The sequence below is a fragment of the Typopeltis vanoorti genome, chromosome 19, assembly GCF_054136105.1.
Source record: "Typopeltis vanoorti isolate ZY-2024b chromosome 19, IOZ_Tvanoo_1.0, whole genome shotgun sequence".
NCBI lineage: Eukaryota > Metazoa > Arthropoda > Arachnida > Uropygi > Thelyphonidae > Typopeltis > Typopeltis vanoorti.
In genome coordinates this window covers 42300737-42325979 of record NC_143567.1, presented here as the reverse complement: position 1 = coordinate 42325979, position 25243 = coordinate 42300737, and the positions used below count along the sequence as shown (strand labels likewise).

The window sequence follows — 25243 nt, the reverse complement described above, 5'->3', positions numbered from 1 at the left end:
ATCTCCGCCAATGCCATCTACCACCCACCACCACCAGTATTTTCACAGACAATCACAAACATCCATGCCCATGGCAGGATTTGAACCTGTAGACTTTTGGCTGGAGAGCGGATATGGAACCACTCAGCCAACAACGAATTGCAACTACAATCATCATCTCCGCCAATGCCATCTACCACCCACCACCACCAGTATTTTCACAGACAATCACAAACATCCATGCCCATGGCAGGATTTGAACCTGTAGACTTTTGGCTGGAGAGCGGATATGAAACCACTCAGCCAACCAGGCTGAGTGGTTTCATATCCACTCAGGCATTGTAATTGATATTCTGGAAGTTCTGGTGCAAGGCTTATCAGATGAGACATGCAATCAGCAAAACTGTGTATTAGATGTGCACAACAGGAAAGTAGTGGAACATCGGCATTAGCTGCAAAGTTTGAGAATAAAGATCTATCCACCATAACATGTAATGTGCATTCGAACCCAGTTGCAAAAATAAAACAGACCATTATGGATCATACTTAATAGGCAGTTTCTGCCAAACCAAATCAAATGCCTTAGGGATGACAAGGGTGATCACTTGAGATTCTTTAAACTTTTCAAGAGCATTTGTCCAAAGGTGGTTAAACATAAGCAAGAAGAATCTATACCAACAATCTTTTACTAGTTGACATGATCCCCAGTAGCTCAGAAGCTGAATGTTAACAGTTTTCTCCATTGCCTTGGAAATAGATTGAAATGACTGAAGTTAGATGGCAAAGATTTGTGGCCCTTCTTAGAAATGGGATGAGTATAGGCTAATTTCCAAGCTGAAGGATGAAAATCATCCTTCAGCTTGGAAATTAGAGAGAGAAAAGAGAGAGAAAAAGTTAAAAAACTTGACACAGAATAGGCCCAATTATGGAGCACAAGCTTTCAGTACCACTACTACTGTTGGAGAAATGTCATCAGGACCATCATTCTTTTTAGTGGTAAATCAAAGAAGACAGTATGGTAGTGGGACATTTATGAAGACAGCCTATGCAAGAATCAGAAGAAAAATAAAAAGCCAGCAGATTGGCTTTTCTGTGAATAGCAATGCAATGGAATGGAATCATCCAACTCTAAAAGAGGTGGACACACACACTGTCAGGCAAAAGTTATGACCAAAAGCATGACTGCCTTTTTGTTTCTTCTGCATATGAAGGATTGTAAACCAATAGTACATCAGTATACCATGGATAGGATGATGCTTTTTTGTTTTTTCTGTTTTTATTAATTTTATATGTTTTTTGTATTTTATTTATATTTTACATAATTGGAAACTGCTGAAGAGACCATGGAACTTTTTTTTTCAAGAAACTTCAGGACCTCAATAAGCATGATGGTGGTTTGCACCTGGTGATGAAATTCATCTCCAACCTAAAGATAACCATACACATTTATGCCTACATCAGAATTCGAATCCAAACTGTTGGTTGGAAAGTGAATAAACTAACCACTAAGCAAAACAAGAAGGCAAAATTTGGAAACGAAAGTTTCCTACTTCAGTTCTTTCAAAATTAGTTGTAGATGTGCTGATGAAATGAAAGTCAATTGCGATATCCTCAATTCTTTTCTTGTACAGCCTTGGTGAGCTTAAAGTGAAATGGAGAAATACCAATCAGAACCGCCTCAGTAATACATTCAGTGCAAATGTTTGGATCAGAAGAATGAAAACAATAAGCCAGCCAAAAAAATGAGGCAAAGAAGTCATGAAGATTATCCCACATAGTATTCTTATAATCTAAACTATATGTGGATGAGAATGACCGTGTGAGTGTTGCTTCATGGGAGCTGATTTCTTCTCTCATGGAAAACCCTCCCAACACTCAGTTACTCTCACTACAATTTCAACTACATTTTGGTCAGAATTGCTTAGAAAACAAATTTTTACTATATATCTATTTGGGTCACTAGTGAGAAATGATCTACGAATGTTTGGAGAGTGGGTTGGATTATCTGATATTCACATTGGCACGTGAATAATGTGAGTAAGATCACTGATGATAGCAAATGTTTCAACATCTCTTTTTGATCTGTGCACTCAGAAAAGGAAAGCCAGTTGGAGTTGTGAACATTGTTACCATTGTATTATCAGGATGTGAGAGAGGTGGAAATATGGATGGACAGAAATTGCTCCTCACAGCCTTGGAAAGGGACCAGAATGCTTAACTGCCATTTGGACAGCAGCAGCATGCTGGTGTATTTGACTCTTACAAAGTCTACATTAAAAAAAAAAAAACAGTACTGAATAACTACAACAATATATGTTTACATGATATGTACATCCACAACTATCGGTGGAATCTTGGTGGAAGCATTCACGACAGTAGATTACATGCTTGAAATGGGCACTTTGTCTTTCAAGATAGGTTTCGTAGTGCATGTGAATTCTCTGTCATCTGGGAAAACAAGGGTTGGGACATCTGCGGGCCATATCATGTAATTTTGTCCCTTAGTTTATCAAGGTTTGAAGGCAGGTCATGGTGGAATGCCCCTTCCTCCAACATACCCCCCAAACAAAGGCATCAAATGATGTGAGATCAGGAGAATGTGAAAGGTATGGGAATTCTGTAAACCTCGAAATGAGTCTCCTGAGAAAGCGCTCTGATAAATAGGCTCTAGAACCACATGATGTGTGACAGGTTGCTCTGTCCTATTGGAATACATGTGCATGAAATGGAATGTTGTTTTTTGCATGATACATCCTATGCAAATCCTGAGTGAATGGAACCAACACATTCTCAATGTAGTGTTTGCTATTCAAGGCCATGGTTACACCACCCTCTTCAATGAAGCAGGGCCCAATTATGCCATGGCTGGAAACCGCACACCATGCGGTGACCTTCTCGCTGGAAGAGATTTCCTCTTGAACAAATTCAGGCCTTGAGAAGCCAAGACACCTATAGATTCATCTGTTTACATGACTGCTTAGTTGGAAATGTGCTTTGTCCAAAAACCAGACATTATGGAGGAAGGCTGGATCTTCATAGACATAGGGCAGCACACGTGAACAGTATTCTCACTGTGCAGTGTAATCTAAACACTGACCGACCCTGAATGACGTATGAAAAGGCACCCAGTTCCTTAAGGACCTTCTGTAGTGACCACCTCGGTATCCCAAGTTTTACCACTGTTTGGCAACGACTGCGTTTCAGAGATGGTAACATTTGCTCCAGCACATGCCTGTGATTCTCATTTGTGTTAACAGTTTGTGGGCTCCCTGCATGTCCTTTGCATTGCAGCAGAACACTCTTAGTAAGTCAGAACCTCTTGATTAAGGAAGTGATTACATGCTTATGGAAATGACAAACAAACTGCTCTCAAACATGTTGTAGGCTTAGACCATTTGCTCTACCAACTCCATATGAAAGAAAATAATGCTCAACAATAAATGTCTTTTCTTTCAATGTGAACACCATCGTTTCAGCTAAATGTAATGGCACAGACTCTACGCATGCTCTTCTATTAATGTGCATGCAGTCAAACGGCATATCTCAAAGTGCATGTACTGAAGTGGGAGTGTCAAAGTTCAAGTACTGGTTTTTTTTGCACCATTCCATACCTTGAATGTTAATTATTATTATTATTATTATTATTATTATATCACACCTCCAGGGAGTCCAAAGACTCATCGAGAGAGGGCATCAGGTCTACAACTCTTCGTCTCACTACTCCACCAACCTTCATCATCTAACACCAACGCCATCTATTGCCGACTACCACCACTAGTGCTTTCACAGATAATCACAAACATCCATGCCCACGGCGGGATTCGAACCTGCAGCCTTTTTGGCTGGAGAGCGGATACGATACGCTAACCAAAGTCAATTTGGATTTTTTTTTTGATTGCATGAAATTCTGATTTTTTTTGGATATGTTTGAATTCTAACAGTGATTCATGGAATAAACAGCACGAGGAACAAAATAAATAACTGATTGAATTACAAATATGTTAGATTTCTAACCAGCATCTTCAGATGACAAATTACAATAGTTAATTAAATTAGACTGTTAGAGAAACTATTTAAATTGCAAATGTAAAAGAACCACTAACATTCTCTATCTAGCATATAAATAAACAAAATTAATTCTGAGAAGTCAGGCCAAATGTGGCCTTAGAATGATTATTGTCCTGTACTGATAAAATGCAAACCTCCCAAGAGCAACATTCTACCAAACGAAATAGTAGCTTTAAAAAATTATACAACAAAATTGTTATAGCCAAAGCAGGTAAGAGTAATGCAACTGTCATAATGGATCGAATGGAATATAACAGAAAAATTAGCAATCTTCTAAAAGGCTCCTCCACTTACCAGGTTACAGATCAGGATCTCACTAATCTTGAAAGAAAAAATTGCATAATTTATTAAAAAAGTTAATTCTTGGCTCTAAGAAATTACCCAAAATCTAAAATCTTGTTATGTTAAACCCAAACAGATACTGCATATGAGGCTCCAAAAATTCAACCCCCTCACATCCTATAGTTGACAGCATAGAACCTCCCCCACCTACAAACTTGCTAAACAGTTTAACACAATCACTTTTTTTCCCCCTCTCAAAGAGCTCTCCCTCCTTTATTAAAAAATCTATTCATTATAAAGCCTTCATAAAACATCTTAACCTAAAAAAAATTCAGGCATCATGATCAGCTTTAATTTTAGGAGTGGAGATGACATCCACACCCTGACCAACGTACCACTGACATAAACCCTTGGCTTTATTAAGCCACTTTCAAACCACAAATCCAGTAAGAAACTTCATCCATTCTCTGAAATATCAGCTTCCACTTCCATATCCTGAAGTGGATAAAAGATCCACTTATCTGCACTTAGCATAATTTGCACAGACTGGTTGATATGTTAAGATATACCTTGAAGAACATGAAAGCTACATTCATGATCACTGGTATGGCAAATCAAAACTGACAAATCATACTCCGAATCTCTCTTCACACACAATTAAATGGAAAAAGGCAACTGTGCTGCAGAGAAGGTGCTACAGGTCTGAAAGACCATTTTTAGAATATCAGCTATGAAACCCTTCCCTAACCCCAATAAAGTATGGCTGCATTAATTTGTCAAATATTTCGAGCAGTCATTCTAAGTCCACATTTAGCATGCCTTCTCAGAACTTCATTTTCATCAGGCTCTTTAGACGGCATCATGGCAAGATAGTAATTTCTTTTCCGTTAAAAGTTAAATTGTTTCTGCAGCAATTTAATTCAGTGTGCATATGTGTTTTACCAGAATTGTAACTCGTACTCTGAAGATGCTCATTAAAAAGTAAATCAATTATTTATTTTGTTTTTTGTATATATAGTGAAGCACTATTATGAACAGAACAGGTAATCTTATTTGAATAGTCTGCTATGGATGGCAACTACATTTACTCTTGGACCAGTTTGTCTTGCAGGATGAAAAACCAAAGGTTCTAAGAAGAAAATGCTCACCTCCATATAAGATTGGCTAATTCATCTCCAGGTGAAAAGTCCTTATAAAGATTCATGTCCTACTAGATGGAATTCAAACTCAGGCCTTTCCAAATAGATGACATCATCTATGTGAACTCAGTTATGGAGGCTCACACATTTAAAGTTTTTTTGGGATGGGATTAATGATTAGTGTTGCCTTATTGACTAACTGAAGGTTCTCACTTTCACTTAGTCAATAAGGTAATGCTAATATTATCCCTTCTTTTGTTATGCAACAGTTCAGTGGCCTGCTAAGGCCCAATTAACATGGTTTCACATAAACCTAATTCTGGTATTTATAGGGGAGTTATTCTTATAAGGCATGTGCAATTTGTGTTTAGTACATGTACGAGGAGACGCAAGTTTCTGGGAAGAAAGTTCCACATCTACTGAGACTGGTGCTAAAAAAAAAAAAAAAAAAGTTCATATAAAAGTTTATAATAGCTACATGGAATTATAAAGCTGAGTCTAGGTCTTTTCTACTAAAGAGTATTACCATTACCAACTATGCTATGGAGGTGCTGCATGTGTGTGTGTGTGTGTGTGTGTGTAATTTATGTAGTCCTTTTCTGTCCCTTCTCTGAAGGGCTGGAACATCTCTAATGACAAAGTTTATTATAATGAACTACAATCAAAAATCCACACCATTAATTAAATTAATACTGTATAGTACACTAGCATAATGTTTCTCAGTTACAAGTGACTTTCATGGAAATTCACTGTTTTTTTTCAATTTTTTATTTCACATGCATACTCAAAATAACAATTCTGATCTTGATTTTTTTTCCTCAAGAGAATAATAGGAAATAAAAATAAAACATAAATAACATTCTTGAATAATATAATAATTATTTTTTTTAATTTATTTTTTTATTTTTATTTTTTTAAATTTCATCAGATGAAAGGACTGGGTTTATAAGTCATTAAAATTATAATAACCATACAAAAAGTACCTGCTAATTTCACCACAATGGACTAATGGCCTCTTCAAAGTGGTAGATTAAGTAAGGAATACAAGTTAAATACAAATATGAGTATTAATACTCAAAGAATGAGGAGCCAGTGAAGTGTGGCATAGTCACATGTATTTAGCCCTAATGAAGAGCTCTTCTGATCTGATGTTGCAAGACTTTTCAAACACTGCCTTCAGTACAATTTCTTTAAATGAACAATTGTCTTTGCAAACAACTTTTTTTTTTTTTTTTTTTTAGCTTAGCCATGGGAAGTTCCTTATCTCCCTCTTCTACTGAACTTTTCATGTTTCTCTCTTTAGCCAACCCAAAACCTGCTATCTGGTGGAGGACATTTTTGTAATTTGGAGATATGATATTTCAGATTTAATTAACTTTCTAAATTCCCTCAACTCCTTCCATGCAAAAATTCAGTTCATGTTAGAAATAGATAATGATGACAAACTACCTATTCTTCATGTTCCTATTTAAAACAAACAAATAAACAAAAAAAAAAAAAAAAAAAAAAACAGGAAATAGAATCTCACCAGGCATTTACCAAAAGCTCACCCCATAGTGAAGGCTGTCTTGATGCCTTATCTTTTCACACTCCACGATAAAAAAATATGCATAATTCACATCTTAAAAAAAAACAAGCAGTTTCCATTTTAAAAGACCAAGTGGAAAGAAAAAGGAATGCCAGTTTCTACTCTACCAGTTCACCCAAAGGAGTATTCAAGAAGCACTGTCATAAAAGTACTATTTTCTAATCCTCTTTGATAGTAAAGGCGCTATCGAATCTCAACATTCATTGTATACTCCATTTCCATCCCATACATTGGAAATCTCACCATCAAAACTGCTGTCCTACTCAAATGCCATAATATGAGAGTTGTACCTAACCTCCTTCAATTTCCAAAAAGGACGTACTCCCTTTCTATAAACATCTGGGTGTTTACAAAAATCTTTGTTTCTGTGGTCTATTTCACATAAGTCAGACAGGCAGAAATTTTGAAATGAGAAAGAAGCATCTCAGGAATGTGACAGACAAAAGGGGAAAACATTTGGTGATCATTTTTATAAATTATTATTATCATCAGATTTATTACAGGAGATCCACACTCTCATATAACCACTCTCCATGCACGGAACCTCATATGCACTACCTTGTAAATTAAAGATGCCAAGCAATTATATTCTTGGTTTAATCCTTTATCCAAGTGTAAGCAAATAAAGTTTGCACCTGAAGTATTTTCAGGACTGGGCAACTCGTATATAGAGGCTAATGACTTCACATCACAGCGGGAGCCAGACCCAGACGTGATACCAAGGTTGAAGTAATGCAGACATCATATTTCCATATATTATTATTATTATTATTTATTATTATTATTATTATTTTGACACCTCCAGGGAGTCCAAAGACTCATCGAGGGAGAGTGTGCCGACAGCATCGAACGATTGGTCCCCTTCCAACTACTAACCGCGCTCAAACATACTTAACTGAGCCATTAGTAGCAGAGGCTCTACCAATCGACCAACATGAGTAGCCAAAAGGTGTCACACCTTATTATTAAACTACTCTGGATGGAAATATGACTTCTGCGTTACTTCAACCTTGGTATCACTTCTGGATCTGGCTCTCACTGATGAGACCTCAATAAAGGTTGAAACAGGTCTGGATAGTGACCCTTCCCATAATGCACAGCATTATACACGTCCATAAGGATATGTGCTTTGCATTACAGGATAATAAGGCAAGTGATGTGAAGTCATTAGCCTCTATACTTCAGGTGCAAACTTTGTTTGTTTACACTTGAATAAAGGATTAAACCAAGAATATAAGTTCTTGGCATCTTCAATTTATAGTATAACCAAGTGAAAAAAACTTCCAACATCATGCACTTCCTTGGTCACATCCTCCTTTATACAACTTCCAGAGATGGCCTTTTGTTCTACCTCGGTCTCCCTGTAAGTAAAATCTCATCCACATTAATCTGGTAACAACCTCTCACCAACTTATATGTTTCAATCACATCCACTCTCCTTCTATTCACAAGGCTATGCAAACTGCACTCAGTCTGTCTTCATACCTCACATTTAATAGACCATACAAGACCCTACAAGACTTAGTGAATTTTCTCTGGGCCCACTCTAAGATATACTTGTTTTCTTGAAAACCAGGAAAACAAATGTGCATAGTAGCCCATATACAACCTGATCAAGGCTTTATACAAGGGGGACTATAACTTCATTGCTTCGGAAGTTAGGGTCCTCCTCATCATTGCAATAAACTTGGAAAGTGCCACTAGACTAATATGATATTGCCATTGAGGCGTGAACAGATGGCATCAATGGCAATATCATATTAAAAATGAGGATATTAGGAAAGAACTTGACATTGTCAGCATCCAGGAATGTATTAGCAGAGCTAATCTCAGGTGGTATGGTCACTTAAATAGAATAGGAGAGGAAAGATTAGCAAAACAAGTGTTCTCTGCCAGGTTGGCAGGAAAACGACCCAGAGGAAGACCAAGATATAGGTGGATTGATACGGTACAAAGTGCCTTAGACGATAGAAATATAAGATCTGATAATGTTGGGGTCTTGACAAGTAACAGACTGATTTGGAGGAAAATTGTAGATAGGAAGTTAGTAATGATGTAATTTTTTCATGTAGTACTATCATATCCTGTACACCCCTTGAGGGTACATGGCAGGAATTTGATGATGATGAAGTGCCACTAGACTGACTGCAAAGGCATCCAGCACTTACACTGGACCAAAATGTGGTATGAATGTGGTATGAATGTAAAGGAAGCCTATGAAATTCTTATCAACAAACCAGATCTCAATAAAAATGACAGTCTAAAACTCCCAAGGATTTGGATGGCACACCTACAACCCACATGGCATCTGGAAAAAGAAGAAATCCAACGGTTTCAAGTAAGAATAATCCACACAGTGGATACCAGAAGAAAAGAAATATAATTGGATAATGACACAACTTTCAGATAACAAACAGAAATTTAAAATAACAGGATTGTAAGAAACTAGTAACTGATAATGTAGTTTTACCAATGTAATTATGTTTTTTTTTCAATTTTATTTATTTATTTTTCTCATCAGAGGTCAGGCTATGTTCAATGGTTGACCAAAGCAGTTATTCTCAGCCCCCTGTATACCAATGTTGCTTGTCATCTTTGTGTGTATGTATAAATTCCCGAAGATGACCTTGATATAAAGTCGAAATATCATATTTTATTTTAATATAATTAAAGTAAGTTCTCTAACATAGTAGTATGTCTTCATAATTATTCATAAAGACTGCTGATCACCATGAAACTCTGAAAGAAAGAATTGCGACTTATGGTAATTATTTCTCAATTGTGAGAACATCATAATGGATTACCATTGTAATGTTTTCACAATTTTAGCAATGTGACTCCTAAACTTCAAGTCTCTCTCTCTCTCTCTCTCTCTCTCCAACATCACTCCCAGATCTCTCATCTCTTCTACCTCCTTCAAAATTTTCTAATTAATTATATACTCTGAATCCCATCCATGCCTACTAAATTTTAAGATCTTACTACACTTTACAATGCTAATTGACAGCCTACTTTCTCCTCCCCCCACAAAGTCCAATGATATCCTCATGCAAGGCCACATCATCTACTCTGCTCCTCATTTTCTTCCTAACTTTGCATTACCTGTCAACAGCTGCATATCTCCAGTTAAGCCTGTCCCAATATTGTTAACATAAAGTTAGTAATAATCCCAAAACAGATTCCTTCAACTCCACTAGCTTTCCTTTCCTCTTTTGGAAAGGAAAGCTAGCGAATACCATGCCCCCCCCTCCCCCCCCACACATTGATACCTATCCAACTTGCTAGTCTCTTATTCAATGCCATCTGTTTCAACTTAGTTGAAACAGATGGTATTGAATTTACTAGCTTGTCATTTAGCAATCCATCAAAGGGGTTTTGAAAAATCCAAGTATGCTACTGATATGCATCTTCGTTATCCAGTGAATTCATCACCTTTTGATTCTCGTAGATAGGCTTATACGTTGGTTATGCATTTCTAAATCACTTAGGGAATTGAAACAACGTAGATCCGAATATAAATTAAATAATACTTTAATAGATATTTCCGATATTTCGGCAATGTCTCATTGCCATTTTCTAAAGGAACTTACAAAAAGGCAGGAGCACACAGACCCTAACAATACAGTAACTGGAAATGAAGATATGAAGCTATCACCTTTTGGTATGTAAGTGGATTGCTATAACATGACCACCCCTTAACAAACCCATGCTATCACAGAAATTACCATTATTATCACCAACCAAATTCTGACTTCTAGTCCTCATTGATTTCTCTAATGCCGTAACCACAACCTTAAACATACAAATGGGCCTATAATTTGTAGCCTCAATTTTATTCCCCCCCCCTTTCCTACCCTTTGTGAAGTTTCCACTCCTTTGGAACTTGCCCTGTTAAACAGGTGTACCAATAATACTGTTAATTCCCTGGATCATTTCTTCAAGATATGCAGTGATATACTGCCAAGTCCTACTGCCTTAACACGTTCATTGCCAATCAAGCGATATCGCGTGATGCGAGTTCTCACCAAACGGCAGATCATGCGTTATCGCACGGACGTCGCTAACTAAATAAAAAAATTTGGCCACCACACAAAATTCCAATTTTCAGCTTGGCAATGAACGATATCGTGCGTTCATGCGATATCGCGTGATGCGAGTTCTCACCAAACTGCCGATCACGGGTTATCGCGTGGACATCGCTAACTAAATAAAAAAATATAAAAAATTTGGCCACCACACGAAATTCCAATTTTTAGCTTGGCAATGAAAGTGTTAATCAAGCTTGCTTAATTCCTCATACATTTCCTTCCCACTCACTATCAGTCCTTCCACTATACTCTCACACCTTAAGCTTCTAATGATGTCACATTCATGAGAATAAAATATCTTGATAAACTGCTCATTGAATACCTCAACTATATCCTCTGTAGCAATTACCAATCTCCCACTCTCCTCCACTAACATCCCCTCCAAGAGTCATTCTATCTTCTACAAATACTGGCCACTAAACTAGAACCCCTTATGCAGATATACATAACTATTGCTTATATGCAAAATACTTGGTCATGCACATCATCACATATTCTAGAAAACTATTAAAGAATGCTGCTGGTCAGTAATCATCAATAGTTTTGATCATAATGGGGAAAACAAGAGATCTTTTGGAGTTCACTAAGGGTCCATTGTGGGTACTGTCTGGTGGAGTAATTATTTTGAAACTAGCAGAGCTGACTGGTTTCTTAAAAGATGAAATATCCTGGGCATTTCTTTTTTTATTAGATATATGACTTTATATAAAAAAAATTCTTTAATATTTTGATTTTTTGAGTTGCAGTTTTTAAAACCTAAGTTTCTAGGAGGGAAATCCTCCTTGCCTCTGCTAAAGATTGACTAACTCAGGAAATGGCTGAAGCAAAGTCTAGAAAAAGTTCCCTTAGTCAGCAACTAGAACTGAGCCTATAATAGTCTTTTTTTTGGTATATCTAATGCTATGGAAACAAACATTTCCAAGGGGCTATATGTATGCACCCACATGATTCCATAAAAATTTTATAATATGCTTCAAAAAAGATATTCAAGAGTATAGAAATCATAATTAGATGGAAACTAAGAACAAGAACATTGTGCTTTGGCTCAAACTTACCTTCATAATTGACATTCGTCTCTGTTTATCTATTTCTTGTGGAAGAGAGTTTTCACCAGATACGCTTAGTTTATCAGAACTGCTTTTCTTCTTGACTCTTTCTTTTAATGCACATGGCATAGTATGCTTTGTTTTTCTTCGCTTGTATTCATTCATCATTGAGTGAATCACTTTCTCTGTAGCTACAGTATACACTTTATCCACATTTTCCTCTTCTTCTGCAGGTCCTATATTTCCATCATCAGATTCAACACTGTCATTACTCACCTGTTTTTGCAACTCTGTTTTCTGAAAATCTGTTGAATTTCCAAACAATTCACTTTCACTAGTTCTTTTCTTTTGAAGGAGTAATTCTGAGAAGTCATCCAACTGAGCAGTCAAAAAGAAAATAGGCTCATTAGACATTCTGTCAACAGCAGTAATTTGTCCATCTTTATCAAGCACCATTTCTACATAGGTGTCGCAGAGGCATTTAAAACAATTCTTAAGATTTTGAAAAGGATTAAAGGATACTAATTCATCCATCACTGAAACAGCCTGAGTCATTTTATAATTAATGTCTTCATTCTTTCTTTGGGAATTAACATCTTGATGGTTATCCTTTGAAACAGAATGGCCTGATATGTCATTTACGATATCAGGAGAGAGTTTGTTATTTACCAATTCCATAGATAACTCTTTACTATGAAGACACAAGTTAAACATCACTAAGGCTTGTATAGTCCAACTAATTCCTGCTTGTTTATAAAGGTTTGCAGCTACATCTGTTTCAGCTACTTTTTGTACAAGGAACTTCAATCCAGGTCTAGCATCAAATTCACATGCAGTTTCATATGATTCCTTCAAACATGTAAGAAGCTCTTGAAGTTGTGGTACTGGTAAGTGCTGTAGGGATCCTGAAACAATCATACAATACTGAATTAAGAATGCAATTTCTGATTTATTATATACAATAATACCTATAAGAACACAGACCTAAAAAAAGGCTCCAAGATGTACAAGAGGGTGACTGTGAAATTCCCCACAGACGTAATGAGTGGGCACAGTGGCCTTGGTTTGCAACAAGGACATGGCTTTTTGCCCAGGAGCTCATAAACTTGCATTGTACTGCTTTTGAGGTTTTATTGCCTTGACAGCTGTTTTGCACTATCGGTTCTCATTAAGGCAGAAACTTTAGGCTGTATATTCTAATATTATAATTATGAAAAATATAACCTTCTGACATAGGATTGCTATGGTATTGAACAGAGGTTTTTTTTTTGCCTTCTTAAGGGCTGCTTGATCAATGATGAGAACCAACTTCAAAACAACTGCCAGGCCTGAAACCTAAAAGCACTAATAAAAGGCAATATCAGTGGTTAAATTCAGCTGGGGTTCTCCGGGGCCAGGCCCTGGAACTTTTTTATGCAGTGGACTTGGAACATTTTTCTGTTTTTGTGACTTTTCTCCCTTTGCAGTAATTAAGCCTTATGTGAAACAGACAGCAATGGCAGCGATGTGCATATGATTGGTGCGGTATTAACAAAAGATCACGCGACCAAAAGATCAAAGCATAACTGACAATTGAATTGAAATGCTAACTCTCTCCAACCGAATTCCATATGTGAAACTGCCATAACAACATTCACTATACAGTGGTGCCTTGGTTAACGACGAGTGGCTGTAAGAAAAAAATCTCTTGGTTAACGACTCTCGATTATGTGAACCTCTATCCGATCTAAAAAACTGGAATTTTCCGATTGCACTCAGCCACGTGCGGGAAGACATTGTCGAATAGAGAACAGCCACGCAGCATAGCTAGGAAGCTCAGATATGTTTGACCCATCATAGCCAGCTGCTTATATTTTCCGTTTATTGTTTCTTTTCTTGTAGTGTACTGTGCTTTATTTTAAAATTTGTGGTTATAAATGAGTTTTATGATGAAAATGAGTATTTAAGCATTTATTTTTTGTGTGTTGGTTCATATAGACAATAAATTGGTGGGTGCGTGTCACTGTTCGTTTGCCATCAAAAGGCAAAATCAAATCTCATCTGTATAATAATCTTTGTATCTATAAGCTGCTAATCAGTGTATGTTGCGGTAAGTGCTGTATCTAACATCGTCACCTTACAAGCAAAATGCACTAAGTCAAAAATTGCAGGTTTTGAATTTAACTGTTAACTTTTATTTCAAAAAGTTACTTTTATTTTCAGGTGACAATATGTTTGTTGTATCCCTTGTCTTAGTGTTGTACAATTTGTAATAATACCATATTTTGCGTATCTTTTTTTTTATAGACTGAATTTTTTTACCGTGTGACAAAATGGGTCCCAAAAAGAAAGCTAGTGAGGGGAAAAAAAACAGAAAAATTTTCTCTATTGAACAGAAGAAAGAAATAATAGCAAAACATCATGAAGGTGTGAAAGTTATGCAGCTAGCTTGAATATATGAAACCAGTCATTCTACAATATCAACCATTTTGGCTAAGAAATATGGTAGCTAAGGTTGAATGTCAGAGGGCTTCTTTTTGAGCAAATGGAAAATCTATTACTAATTTGGATCAAAGAAAGAGAAATGGCGGCGATACTACATCTCAAAATGCAATCTGTCAGAAAGCTAAACAGATTTATCAAGATTTGAAAAAGAAGGCTTCGGGATCAAGTTCTGAGGTAGATAATGGTGATGATTTCAAAGATAGCAGAGGTTGGTTTGACCACTTTAAAAAAAGAACAGAAATTCATAGTGTGGTCAGACACGGAGAGGCAGCTATTGCTGACAAAGCAGCAGATAAATATGTCAATAGCTTTACAAGAATTATAGAAGAAGGAGAATTTGGTAATGAAGAAACTTCAGATGAAGGACACAAATTGGTAAAGGATATTGTGGCAACTGCTCATGATCTTAACTTGGAAGCAGAGAAAGAAGATGTTGAAGAATTATTGGAGATGCATGACCGAGAACTGACTACTGATGAGCTAAAAGAACTTTTCAAGCAATGTGGAGAAAAGGAAATGGAAATTTCATCTGAAGATGAGGATGGAGAGAAAGAACAAATTACGACTGCTGAAATCAAAAATGTTTTGGCAAAGTGGGAGGAAGTTGAAAATGTTGCTATGAAATGGAATCCAAACAAATCTGAGGTTATCAGAACTGCAGATCTATTTAATGAAAAGTCCATGCAGTTTTTCAGAAACATTTTAAAAAAGAGGCAGAAGCAAACAACCGTAGACATGTTTTTTACAGGTCCATTTGTCAAAAAAACTCCGAAGCGAGCCCAATTGTCCTTCTGGTGAAGATTGATAATTAAAAACTGTTTTTATGAACAATTCATTTTACTAATGTTAATTTTTTTGTAGCAAATATATAAACTGTATAATAAATAAATGATATTTACCATATTTTTATGACATTTTAAATGAGTTTTATCTGCATTTTTAATATGTATTATGGTTGTGGGGAGGAGCCAGAACAAATTAATCGATTTTCAATTAAATCTTATGGGAAATCGTGCCTTGGATAATGATGGTTTTGGTTAACGACAGTAATCCTGGAACGGATTACTGTCATTAACCAAGACACCACTGTATATATATATTTCTTGATTTTAACACATTTACAAATTTTAATACGTTCGGTTGAATTTTACTGCTGCCTTACAGAGAGTGAACTCACAGACATCTAATTAATAATAATAGTTTTTAGTTAGTACTGTGTTTGCCGGTGCAACATAAGGTTTTGCTCGAGTCTATACAGCATAGTTTCTATATGAGTGGACAAGTGATTCATTCATTAATGTCGTTTTTATCCCAGTTGTTTCTAATTGCACTATTTGTTGAGAAATATATTACACAGACTGCTCGTACCTTATTCACTGACATAATAAAAGTACTTGTTTTTCTTGCCTCTGCAGTATAGTGGCTGTTGGGGAGGACGTGTTGTTTACCTGCTGCAAGCAAGTTACTATCGTCCGACGTGAACATATTTAAGCTTTTTTCATGTGCGAGGTATATGTTAAACTTTTAAATTTCTTTTTTCAAAAAGTAAAATCAGGGGTGTGAGTTATATGCAAGGGTGAGTTATATTCGAGTAAATACGGTATTTCAACTATGGATAAGTACATTGGCACCTTCTTTAAGTGGAAAAATAGCTCGGATGACTGTGATAATACAAAATGAGTTTGTAATGACAGTTTGTGTGTAGTTTCTGAAGAGAGAGGTCTGTAATGAATCCAAAGAAACACAGAATTCCCATCAGTTGCAATGCAATAATATTAATACGCTAAACGAAAGGAAAGAGTTGCTGGACACTCAACCAGTGGATCGCATTCAAAGGTAAATACAATTGGTTATTTTGTAGGAACATTTTTCTGTTTTGTGACTTTTCTTCCCTTACGGTAATTATGCCTACATTATTGTGTTATTATTCAACAACTGTTTATAGTTTCGAATGTATATATAAAGTCAATTTCAACAGTCGCCTGATTACAAACGTGTGATGAAAGGGACCGGGAGGTTTGGAGCTTTCCTGGATAGCATTCAAAGGTAAATATTATTATTATTATTATTATTATTACATCACACCTCCAGGGAGTCCAAAGACTCATCAAGGGAGGGCATCTACTCTACAACTCTTCGTCTCACTACTCCACCAACCTTCGTCATCTAACATCAACACCATCTACCACCGACACTAGTACTTTCACAGACAATCACAAACATCCATGCCCACAGCGGGATTCGACCCTCAGCCTTTGGGCTATAGAGTGGATATGCTAACCACTCGGCCAACCAGGATGACAAAAACCCTGCTGTCCATGCCCAAGACTGGCTAACTTGATTGTGGAAGATCCTTCAGCTTCTCACTTCTCCGATGGGAATCAAACCTAGGACGCTCTTTCCCCAGGCATATGGTTGCAATTGGTTATTTTGTATAGGGCCCTGGAACTTATTCATTTAGAATTTAACCACTGGGCAATATAAAGGCTCATGGGCAGAGTTCATGCCTTTCCTCCAAACCAAGACAACTCCAATGCCAAAATTTATAATCTTATAAGCTCTCTGGTAAATTCTAAAAAACAATGGATTAATAATATTCTTCATATACACAAAACAATATATTACAGGTAATGGGAACCAAAATTTCTAAAGATAATATGCCTTCTTATTTGGCAATAAGAAAAAAGTGTGTCCAATAAATAACTGATTTGAAAGTAATTTAAAATTAAAACAGAAAAAAACATACTCACTGAATGAGATACATTTATGATTATGTATTTAATCATACATACATACCTTATGATTAAACCTATAACTGCTAATGAGTCACATTTTATAGATGTATGGAATGAATTTGATGAATGAAGGAATTTGTAAGTGTCTGCAAGGATATGTGCTTTGCATTATGGGATACTAAGCCAAGTGATGAGAACTTATAGCACCTTTACCATGAGTTGCTCCAGTCCTGAAAGTACTTCAGGCAGAAACTTTGTTTGCTTACACTTGGATAAAGGATAAAACCAAATATATAATTAGCTGACTAGAAGAACTTTTTTGAGACTTTTTTTTTTGACTGGTTTCCGAGTTAGTCAATCTCTGGCCCAGGCATGTGGCTTTTTCCCTCCTGGAAACTCGGGTTTTTCATCCCATAAACTCAAGAAAATCAACTGTAGAACCCACACTATTTTCAGACATTAAAAATATTGTGTTAGGTACTACAAGATGGCAGGCACTTGTTAGCCATCTCTTCATAGCATGCTGCTTAATTAGTGATAGCTTTGGGCCAGCTATCACTGACTGGCTACCAGTGGAGATTGAGCTGCTCACTCAGCCTCCAAAAGGGGTAAAATACCCCTAGGGGGTATTTACCCATAGGGGTAAAACGTACTCATCTACTCCCTGTAAGGGAATAAAAGATGTTAGCTGATTTTGATTTTGGTAATATCGATATCCTGTAGGAATGATTTAAATAAACTGGCAGTGTGGGCAAAGGATAATGGTTATTGATTTAATGTTTCAAAATGTAAGGCTATGCACTTTGGGTTGAAAAGATTACATACATACATATCACATTAATGGTTTGCAGGAAATTGATAAGCCTAGGGACTTGGGTGTAAAGGCAGACAGAGACTAAGTTCAGAGGGCATACTGCACAGTGTGGCCAAACTTGTTCGAAAAATTATCTACAGATGTTGAAGTCTAATATTAGGGATATTAGGGATATTTCAAGGTATATTGAACACAATGCTCATTGCAGTTGTGTTCAATATACCTTGACATGTCTAAATGCACTGACTCTGAACACTGTTACATAAGCTACCAAAATGTCTCAGCCAGAGCTGCATAGGTAAAATGGCATTTTAAGGAATCTCACTAAAACTACCTTGTCCCTATGAATTTTATAATAAGAATAAAACATGCTGAAATTCATCAGTAATATGACACATCATTTATGTGTTATTAAACAGCTGTGAACAGAAGAGGAAAGGGAACATCACCTGTCTGTAGATAATAATTTCTTTGAGCACTGATGTGGTAATGAGAATTTTTTAAAATCAATGTTAATAGGCAATTTGTCATGTTGTACCATCATTTTTTATTTTAGTAAAGTTAGTAATGTTAGTAATGATGTTAGTAAAGTTAGTAATGATGTTAGTAAAGTTAGTAATGATGTAATTTTTTCATGTAGTACTATCATATCCTGTACACCCCTTGAGGGTACATGGCAGGAATTTGATGATGATGATGATGATGTTAATAGGCAATGAAATCATAAGGAGACATTTGTTTATGATCATGACACCAAACAACAGTTGTCAAAAAAGTCCTTCATTAAATAAAATAATATAAATGATTATATAAAGTATGTTCATAGCAAGGTCATGGTTATCTTTATATATATATATATGAGGGGGATGGATGGAAAGTTCTGATAAACACCTAGAACAAAAATGATATTAAAGCAACTGATATAACCACAAGAAAGAGCATCCTTGTTCATTCTTTCTATCAAAATTTTCTAGGTCCCCTTGTATGTGTGTGTGTGTATCAAATAGTTGACCTTAAGTCTTCATGGTTTCAATTGTCCATGATGTTATTGCCAGTATAAATCATAAGGAGAATGCTAATAAAAATTGGTCATTCAATATCTTTCTATGCTCTACGGCATAAATCACTACAACAAGAAATGTAATTTGCAAAAAACTTATATTAACAGATTGATTCCTAAAATATAAACTGCCATATATAGAACTGTTATTAAACTGATAATGAACACTGTGCAGAGATATCAAATATCTGAAAAATCTTTGCTGTTCAGCTGCACTATATAATGCCAATCATAACTTAGTTCCCAGCTTTTAAAATCTTTAATGAATGATTATCAAATTTGTGTCCACTCCATGCTGAGCAGGCCAGATTTTTCAAGTTTATCGTTATTAATATAAGATTGATGTTCTTGTAGTCATTTTTCAACAGAACATCCTGTTTGTCCAAAGTACAAGCAGAGACACTCCACACTGAACTTGGTAAACACCAGAGAAAAAAAAAAGGGGGGGGGCTGTTTATCTTTCATGGATGGTAACCAAGAGGAGATTTTGTTGATAAGGAAAAAAGTAGGACTAGATTATATTTTTTCAGGATCTTAGCAATCATCTCAGATGCCTGCAATATATGGGATAGGGACTTGTTGTCCAGATTCAGGATTTTTGGCAATGGCTTGTAAGAGTCCAAGATGCATTTAAACTGTGTTGAGGTGACATCATTCTGCAGTAAGATGCACTGGAGTGTTCAATTCTTGTTGGAGAGCTTGGGAACTGGAGCAAATATGTGCTCTGTTGAGCAAAGATTTGAAGATGTCTATTTTTTGAGATGGATGATGTGTTGAATCTTGCTGTATGTAGTGGCCTGTAAAGGTAGGCTTAGTAAATTTCTATTCACTATAAGCATTTCAGATGGAGTACTGGAAAGGAGGATGTCCAGGAAGATTAATTGTCCATCCTTTTCTGTTTTCCATAGTAAAGTTGATGTGTGGGTGTAGGCTGTTGATTTTGGTTAAATAGATAAGTAGAGAGTCTTCTGAGTCTAGCCAGATGGCAAACACATCATCTATATATCGAACCCCCCAAAAAGGAAGGTTGGGGTTGTATTGAAGTTAATTTTATTTCAAATCATTTAATTTTAAAGACCTTAGCACAGCTCTGTAAATGGGATTAACATTTTTTGTTGTAGCTTTCCCTTGTGATTATGCTGATTATTCCTCTACTATTATTCCTCCACTCTCCACCACATCATTAAAACAAGAGCCACTGCTAACCAACACTTTTACAATTCATCTTGAAACTTACTGAACCAACTTCATTGCCTTCTCTTTCATTCCATCTACTTCTGTCCTTTGGAACAGTCTCCCCCCACTCTGCCTTCCTGAAAGATTACAATCATCAGCTGTTCAAGCAAAAGATTTCTGGAAGAAAGGAGAAATGTGAATAGATTTCTCCTTTCTTCTATCCATCTTGCCCACATGGCATAATGTGCTATAGGTCTCGTGGCCTTTCATGTGTGCACCAGATATAAAAAAAACTGGAATATTTAAGAAGTAATTCCTAGCAATTTTAAAAGAATGAATATATTATCAACAAGAATTCTTAATAAATCCTTTTAACAAATATTCATTCAAAAAAAATTTTTTTTTGAAAAAAAAAAGAAAAAAGTAAACTGATTATTTTTCTTTTTATTCAACCAGAAGAATTAGCATAATAATCGTTATGGCTGAAGAGTGAAAAACCAACAATTCCCCCCCTCCAAATCACCATTTCCTGGAAGTTATCTTCTAACGGATGATAACATATCTCTCATGTATCCTCTATATAAGATGCAATGATAGAATTTATTTCAAAACAGAATTTATTAACAGTTCTCAATAAATTTTTTTCCTAAAATTGTCTTAATTAGTTCAATCTCTAATTTAATTAATTAGAAAATCAGAAGTCACATTTCTGTCTTCTGAGATACTCATCAATCCATTGTTTCTTTCTGAATTTATTATTATATACATATTACTGTAAAAGCCTGAAAATTGGTAAATCCTAGGTTTTACCAATAAATCCTAGCATTTAACATAGTGAGGTGGTAAACGTCTGAAAAAGGCTTGTAAATGCTTCCATTTCGGGCTTTTACCAAACCATTTTGGTAAAAGCCTGTACAGTGCGAGTATAGATAGGTGTGAGCAGCTACAATCTAGAATCTGTTTTTTTTTTTGAGCTAACATATTTTACATTTTTTTTTTAATTTCCTTCATGAAAATGAGTGATACTGCGTGGAAAAAGTTTTATGATCTTTTGAGTGAATCAGTGAATAATAAGAAGGATAACTTTTATTTACCAAGTGAGAGATACAATTCTCTGTTGAATGAAGTGAAAGAAGCTAAAAGTGTTCAAGTAAAACAATACTGTCAACATGGATTGAAACAAACAACATAACAAAGTGGTCGGAAGGATAGGTTTAGGTTAGGTAAATAAGTTACTTTTATTTCATGAATATTTTCTTATAATACATTAATTAAATGTAGTAAAATAATAAAGCAGTTATGTTTAATATTATTATGGACATTATGTTTCAAATTTAAATTGACAAAGGTAAATTATTATAATGTAAACAAAATGGGCTTTTACCATTGATGTTGGTAAATGCTGGCATTTACTGAAATGGTTTGTAAAAGCCCGAAATGGAAGCATTTTTCAGACTTTTACCACCTCACTATGGTAAATGCTGGGATTTACCACTTTTCGGGCTTTTACAGTTACGCACACACACACATACATACATAAAAAAAGTTGAATTTAAACAAATCTTAGATGAAAAACTAAGGCTGTTTATCCCCCCTTTCCCCCCTCCTGCCATTTTTGCTTTGAATACATATTCTGTAAATTTTCACTAAGGTTACTACAGCATGATACGGTAACCTTAGTGAACTCATACTACCTGTGATTGGTTCCTTTATACATTCTTAATATCAATAATGTCACATTCCTTCCAATGTCTTCATTTTTAATATAGTTCCACCACCGATGCCATCATTACAACTAATAACATCTAACCTTACCTGGCAAAGTGCTGTCTTGTTGAAAATGATTCTCTTGGGACTGTGGCAACAAAGCAACTAAACTAGGAAGAAGAAAGCGAGTACCATGGAGGAGGATAGTTCCCAAAGTCTGTAGCAATATTTGGTGAGACAATAAACCCACAACCAAACTTCGAAATGGCACTCTAATAAAGATAAAAAAAAAAAAAACGATTATATAGAATGGAAAAAAAAAGTGAGCTACATAATACCTCTATGCATAGTTCATGAAAAGTCTACACAAAGCAAAACTCCTAATGTCCAAAGCATACTATATTATTATAAAGTAAAGATACCAAGAAATTATATACTTGGTTTAATCCTTTATCCAAGTGTAAACAAAAGTCTGCACCTGAACTATTTTCAGGACTGGGGCAACTCGTATATAGAAGCTTATGACTTCACATCACTTGCCTCAGTATCCCAGTGATGTGAAGTCATAAGCTTCTATATATGAGTTGCCCCAGTCCTGAAAATAGTTCAGGCACAAACTTGTTTGCTTAAACTTGGATAAAAGATTAAACCAAGTATATAATTTCTTGGCATCTTTACTTTATAATAGAATAACCAAGTGGAAAAACTTCCAATATTATATTATTATATAGTTTGCTGATGATGCAAAATTGGGAAGAATTATAAGTAGCACTGCTGATATTAATTCCCCTTAAGAAAGATTTGAATACACTTTTGACTAGGACTAAGGAGTGGCGTGGTAATTTCAATATTAATAAGTTCAAGGTGTTGCATTTTGGAGTGCAGAAATATAAGGCTGTGTACTATATTGATGGTGCTGAACTGCAGGAAGTGAATGAGTTTTGAAATTTGGGAGTGATGGTTGACAGCAGACTGAAGTTTAGAGGACATATTGCAAGCGTACGTAGCAAAGACTGCATCTAGTGCTGCTATGACACGAAGTACGAGGGTGGTCTGAAAAGTTCTCGGCCTTGACCATAGATGGCAAAACTATCGGCAAGATTTTTTTTTTTCTAACTTGGTACATCTGTCATAAGCATCCATGTGAAATTGCAAGTCATTCTATCAAGTAGTTTGTTTTATACAGCTGTCTGAAGCAAAAGTGCTGTCGCATCCCTTGAAATGGATAAAATTGAGTATTGTACTGTTATTAAATTCTTTGTAAAAGAAGGTTTAAAGCCAAAAGAAATTCATTCAAAGTTCATGGGCACTCTTCTCCTTCATTTTCAACAATTAAGAAGTGGGAAGCCGAGTTTAAACATGGCTGCACCAGCCTTGAAGATGATCCATGTGAAGGACATCCAAAAAGTGTAACAACACCAGAAATCATTGATCAAGTGCACGATATGGTATTGGATGACTGGCCAGTCAAATTGCTGAGACTATAGGCATTTCAAAAGAATGTGTAGGATATATTTTGCACGAAGAATTGCAAATGAAAAAGCTTTGCACAAGATGGGTGCCACGCTTGTTCACAGCAGATCAAAAATGCACTCGTATGAAAATGTCTGAACAGTGCTTGGAGCGTTTTAACGAGAATAAAACTGATTTTGCGGGTCGATTTATTACTATGGATGAGACCTGGATTCACCATTACACACCAGAATCCAAACAGCAGTCAAAACAGTGGACAGAAACTGGTTGTTCAGTGCCAAAGAAGACAAAGTTGATTCCATCAGCAGGAAAGGTCATGGCATCGGTGTTTTGGGATGCTAAAGCATTGTGTTTATTAATTATCTTGAAAAGGGTAAAAAAATAACTAGGAAATATTATTCTAATCTTTTAACCAGACTAGACGAAAAAATTCGTGAGAAAAGACCCGGTTTGCAGAAGGAAAAAATCATCTTTCATCAGGACAATGCACCTGCCCTATGAATTGTTGGAACATCCACCCTATTCCACAGATTTGGCTCCCTCTGACTTCTATTTCTTCCCAAAACTAAAACTCTTCCTCACTAGTCAGCATTTTTCTTCGAATCAAGAGGTTATTGAAGCTGTAGAGGGATATTTTGCAGATCTTACTGAGAACCACTACAGGGATGGGATAATAGCACTGGAGCATCGTTGGAATAAATGAATTAGTCTTAAGGAAGATTATGTTGAAAAAAAAAAATTTTGAAATTATAAATTCGTTTTTTCATTGTTAGTATTACACCTGATATCTTAGGAATATAGTATTCTCAGCTATCATGGTGTAACATGAAGAATAAATATCATAAATTAAAACCCCTGCATAAAAAAATGAGTTATTTAATGGAAAATTTCTTGCATCCAGTAATATGTATAAAACGTAAGGGTTGTTGTTAAAGTAGCTGATAAAGGAAGGAATGTATTAATATTGTAATATGACTTAAAATAAGGAATTCTAACTAAATAAGTAGCTAACAAAGAAAAGTATAGATTAATATTGTAATACGATTAAAAATGAGAGAGTTAAGTAAATAAGTAAAAAGGGGTGAGTCATAAAATACGTTATGTGAGAGATTAAGTTATTAAGTAGAATTCATAGAAAAAGTTTGAAAGGGGATTAAGTTAGGCTAGCACAAGAAAAGCAAAGCTATCGCTTAGGGCCGATCCCCGGATTGAAACATTGAGATTGGGCTTGCCGATCAAATGACGTTTGGCGAGAAAACGCCACCCTAATTGGTCGATGATTAAAAAACAAGTAGAAGGAGGAGAAAGGAAGTAAGAAAAGGTGCCGTTAGGAGAGCAGCTATAAAAGTGTTGGTAAACCCCTGGGGAGAACTTTTTTTTGGATAGTCGCTTTTGGCCTTGGAGTTTGGTTTTGGTTCCGGTGGAGTTCACGGGGTTTTTCCTGAGTGGCGACAGGGGTGATATCTCCTCGTCACAACATGGAAACGAAAGTGAGCGGGATTTCGATTCCCGTTTTCCCGAGTAGGAAGCAAAGGAAAAATTGCGATAGAGTCCTAGAAAAGGAGGGATCTTCTTCGTTTCGACGTTAGTGATAATTACGCAAA

General features: G+C 35.9%; 1 protein-coding gene across 4 annotated transcripts in view; it reads right to left on the bottom strand.

Moving 5' to 3' along the window:
* The window catches only part of LOC150096041 (brefeldin A-inhibited guanine nucleotide-exchange protein 3), a 377536-nt gene that overhangs the window by 24675 nt on the left and 327618 nt on the right, over positions 1-25243 (bottom strand). For 2 of the 4 annotated variants that reach the window (XM_090408931.1, XM_090408932.1), the window contains exons 34-35: positions 22275-22438; positions 12200-13095 (exon numbers count right to left, since the gene is read on the bottom strand). In XM_090408931.1, coding sequence (XP_090265057.1) covers positions 12200-13095; positions 22275-22438 — 1060 coding nt within the window. Of the gene's footprint in view, positions 1-12199; positions 13096-22274; positions 22439-25243 lie in introns of those variants that run through there. The other 2 variants (XR_016549919.1, XM_090408933.1) reach the window with 2 other exon arrangements.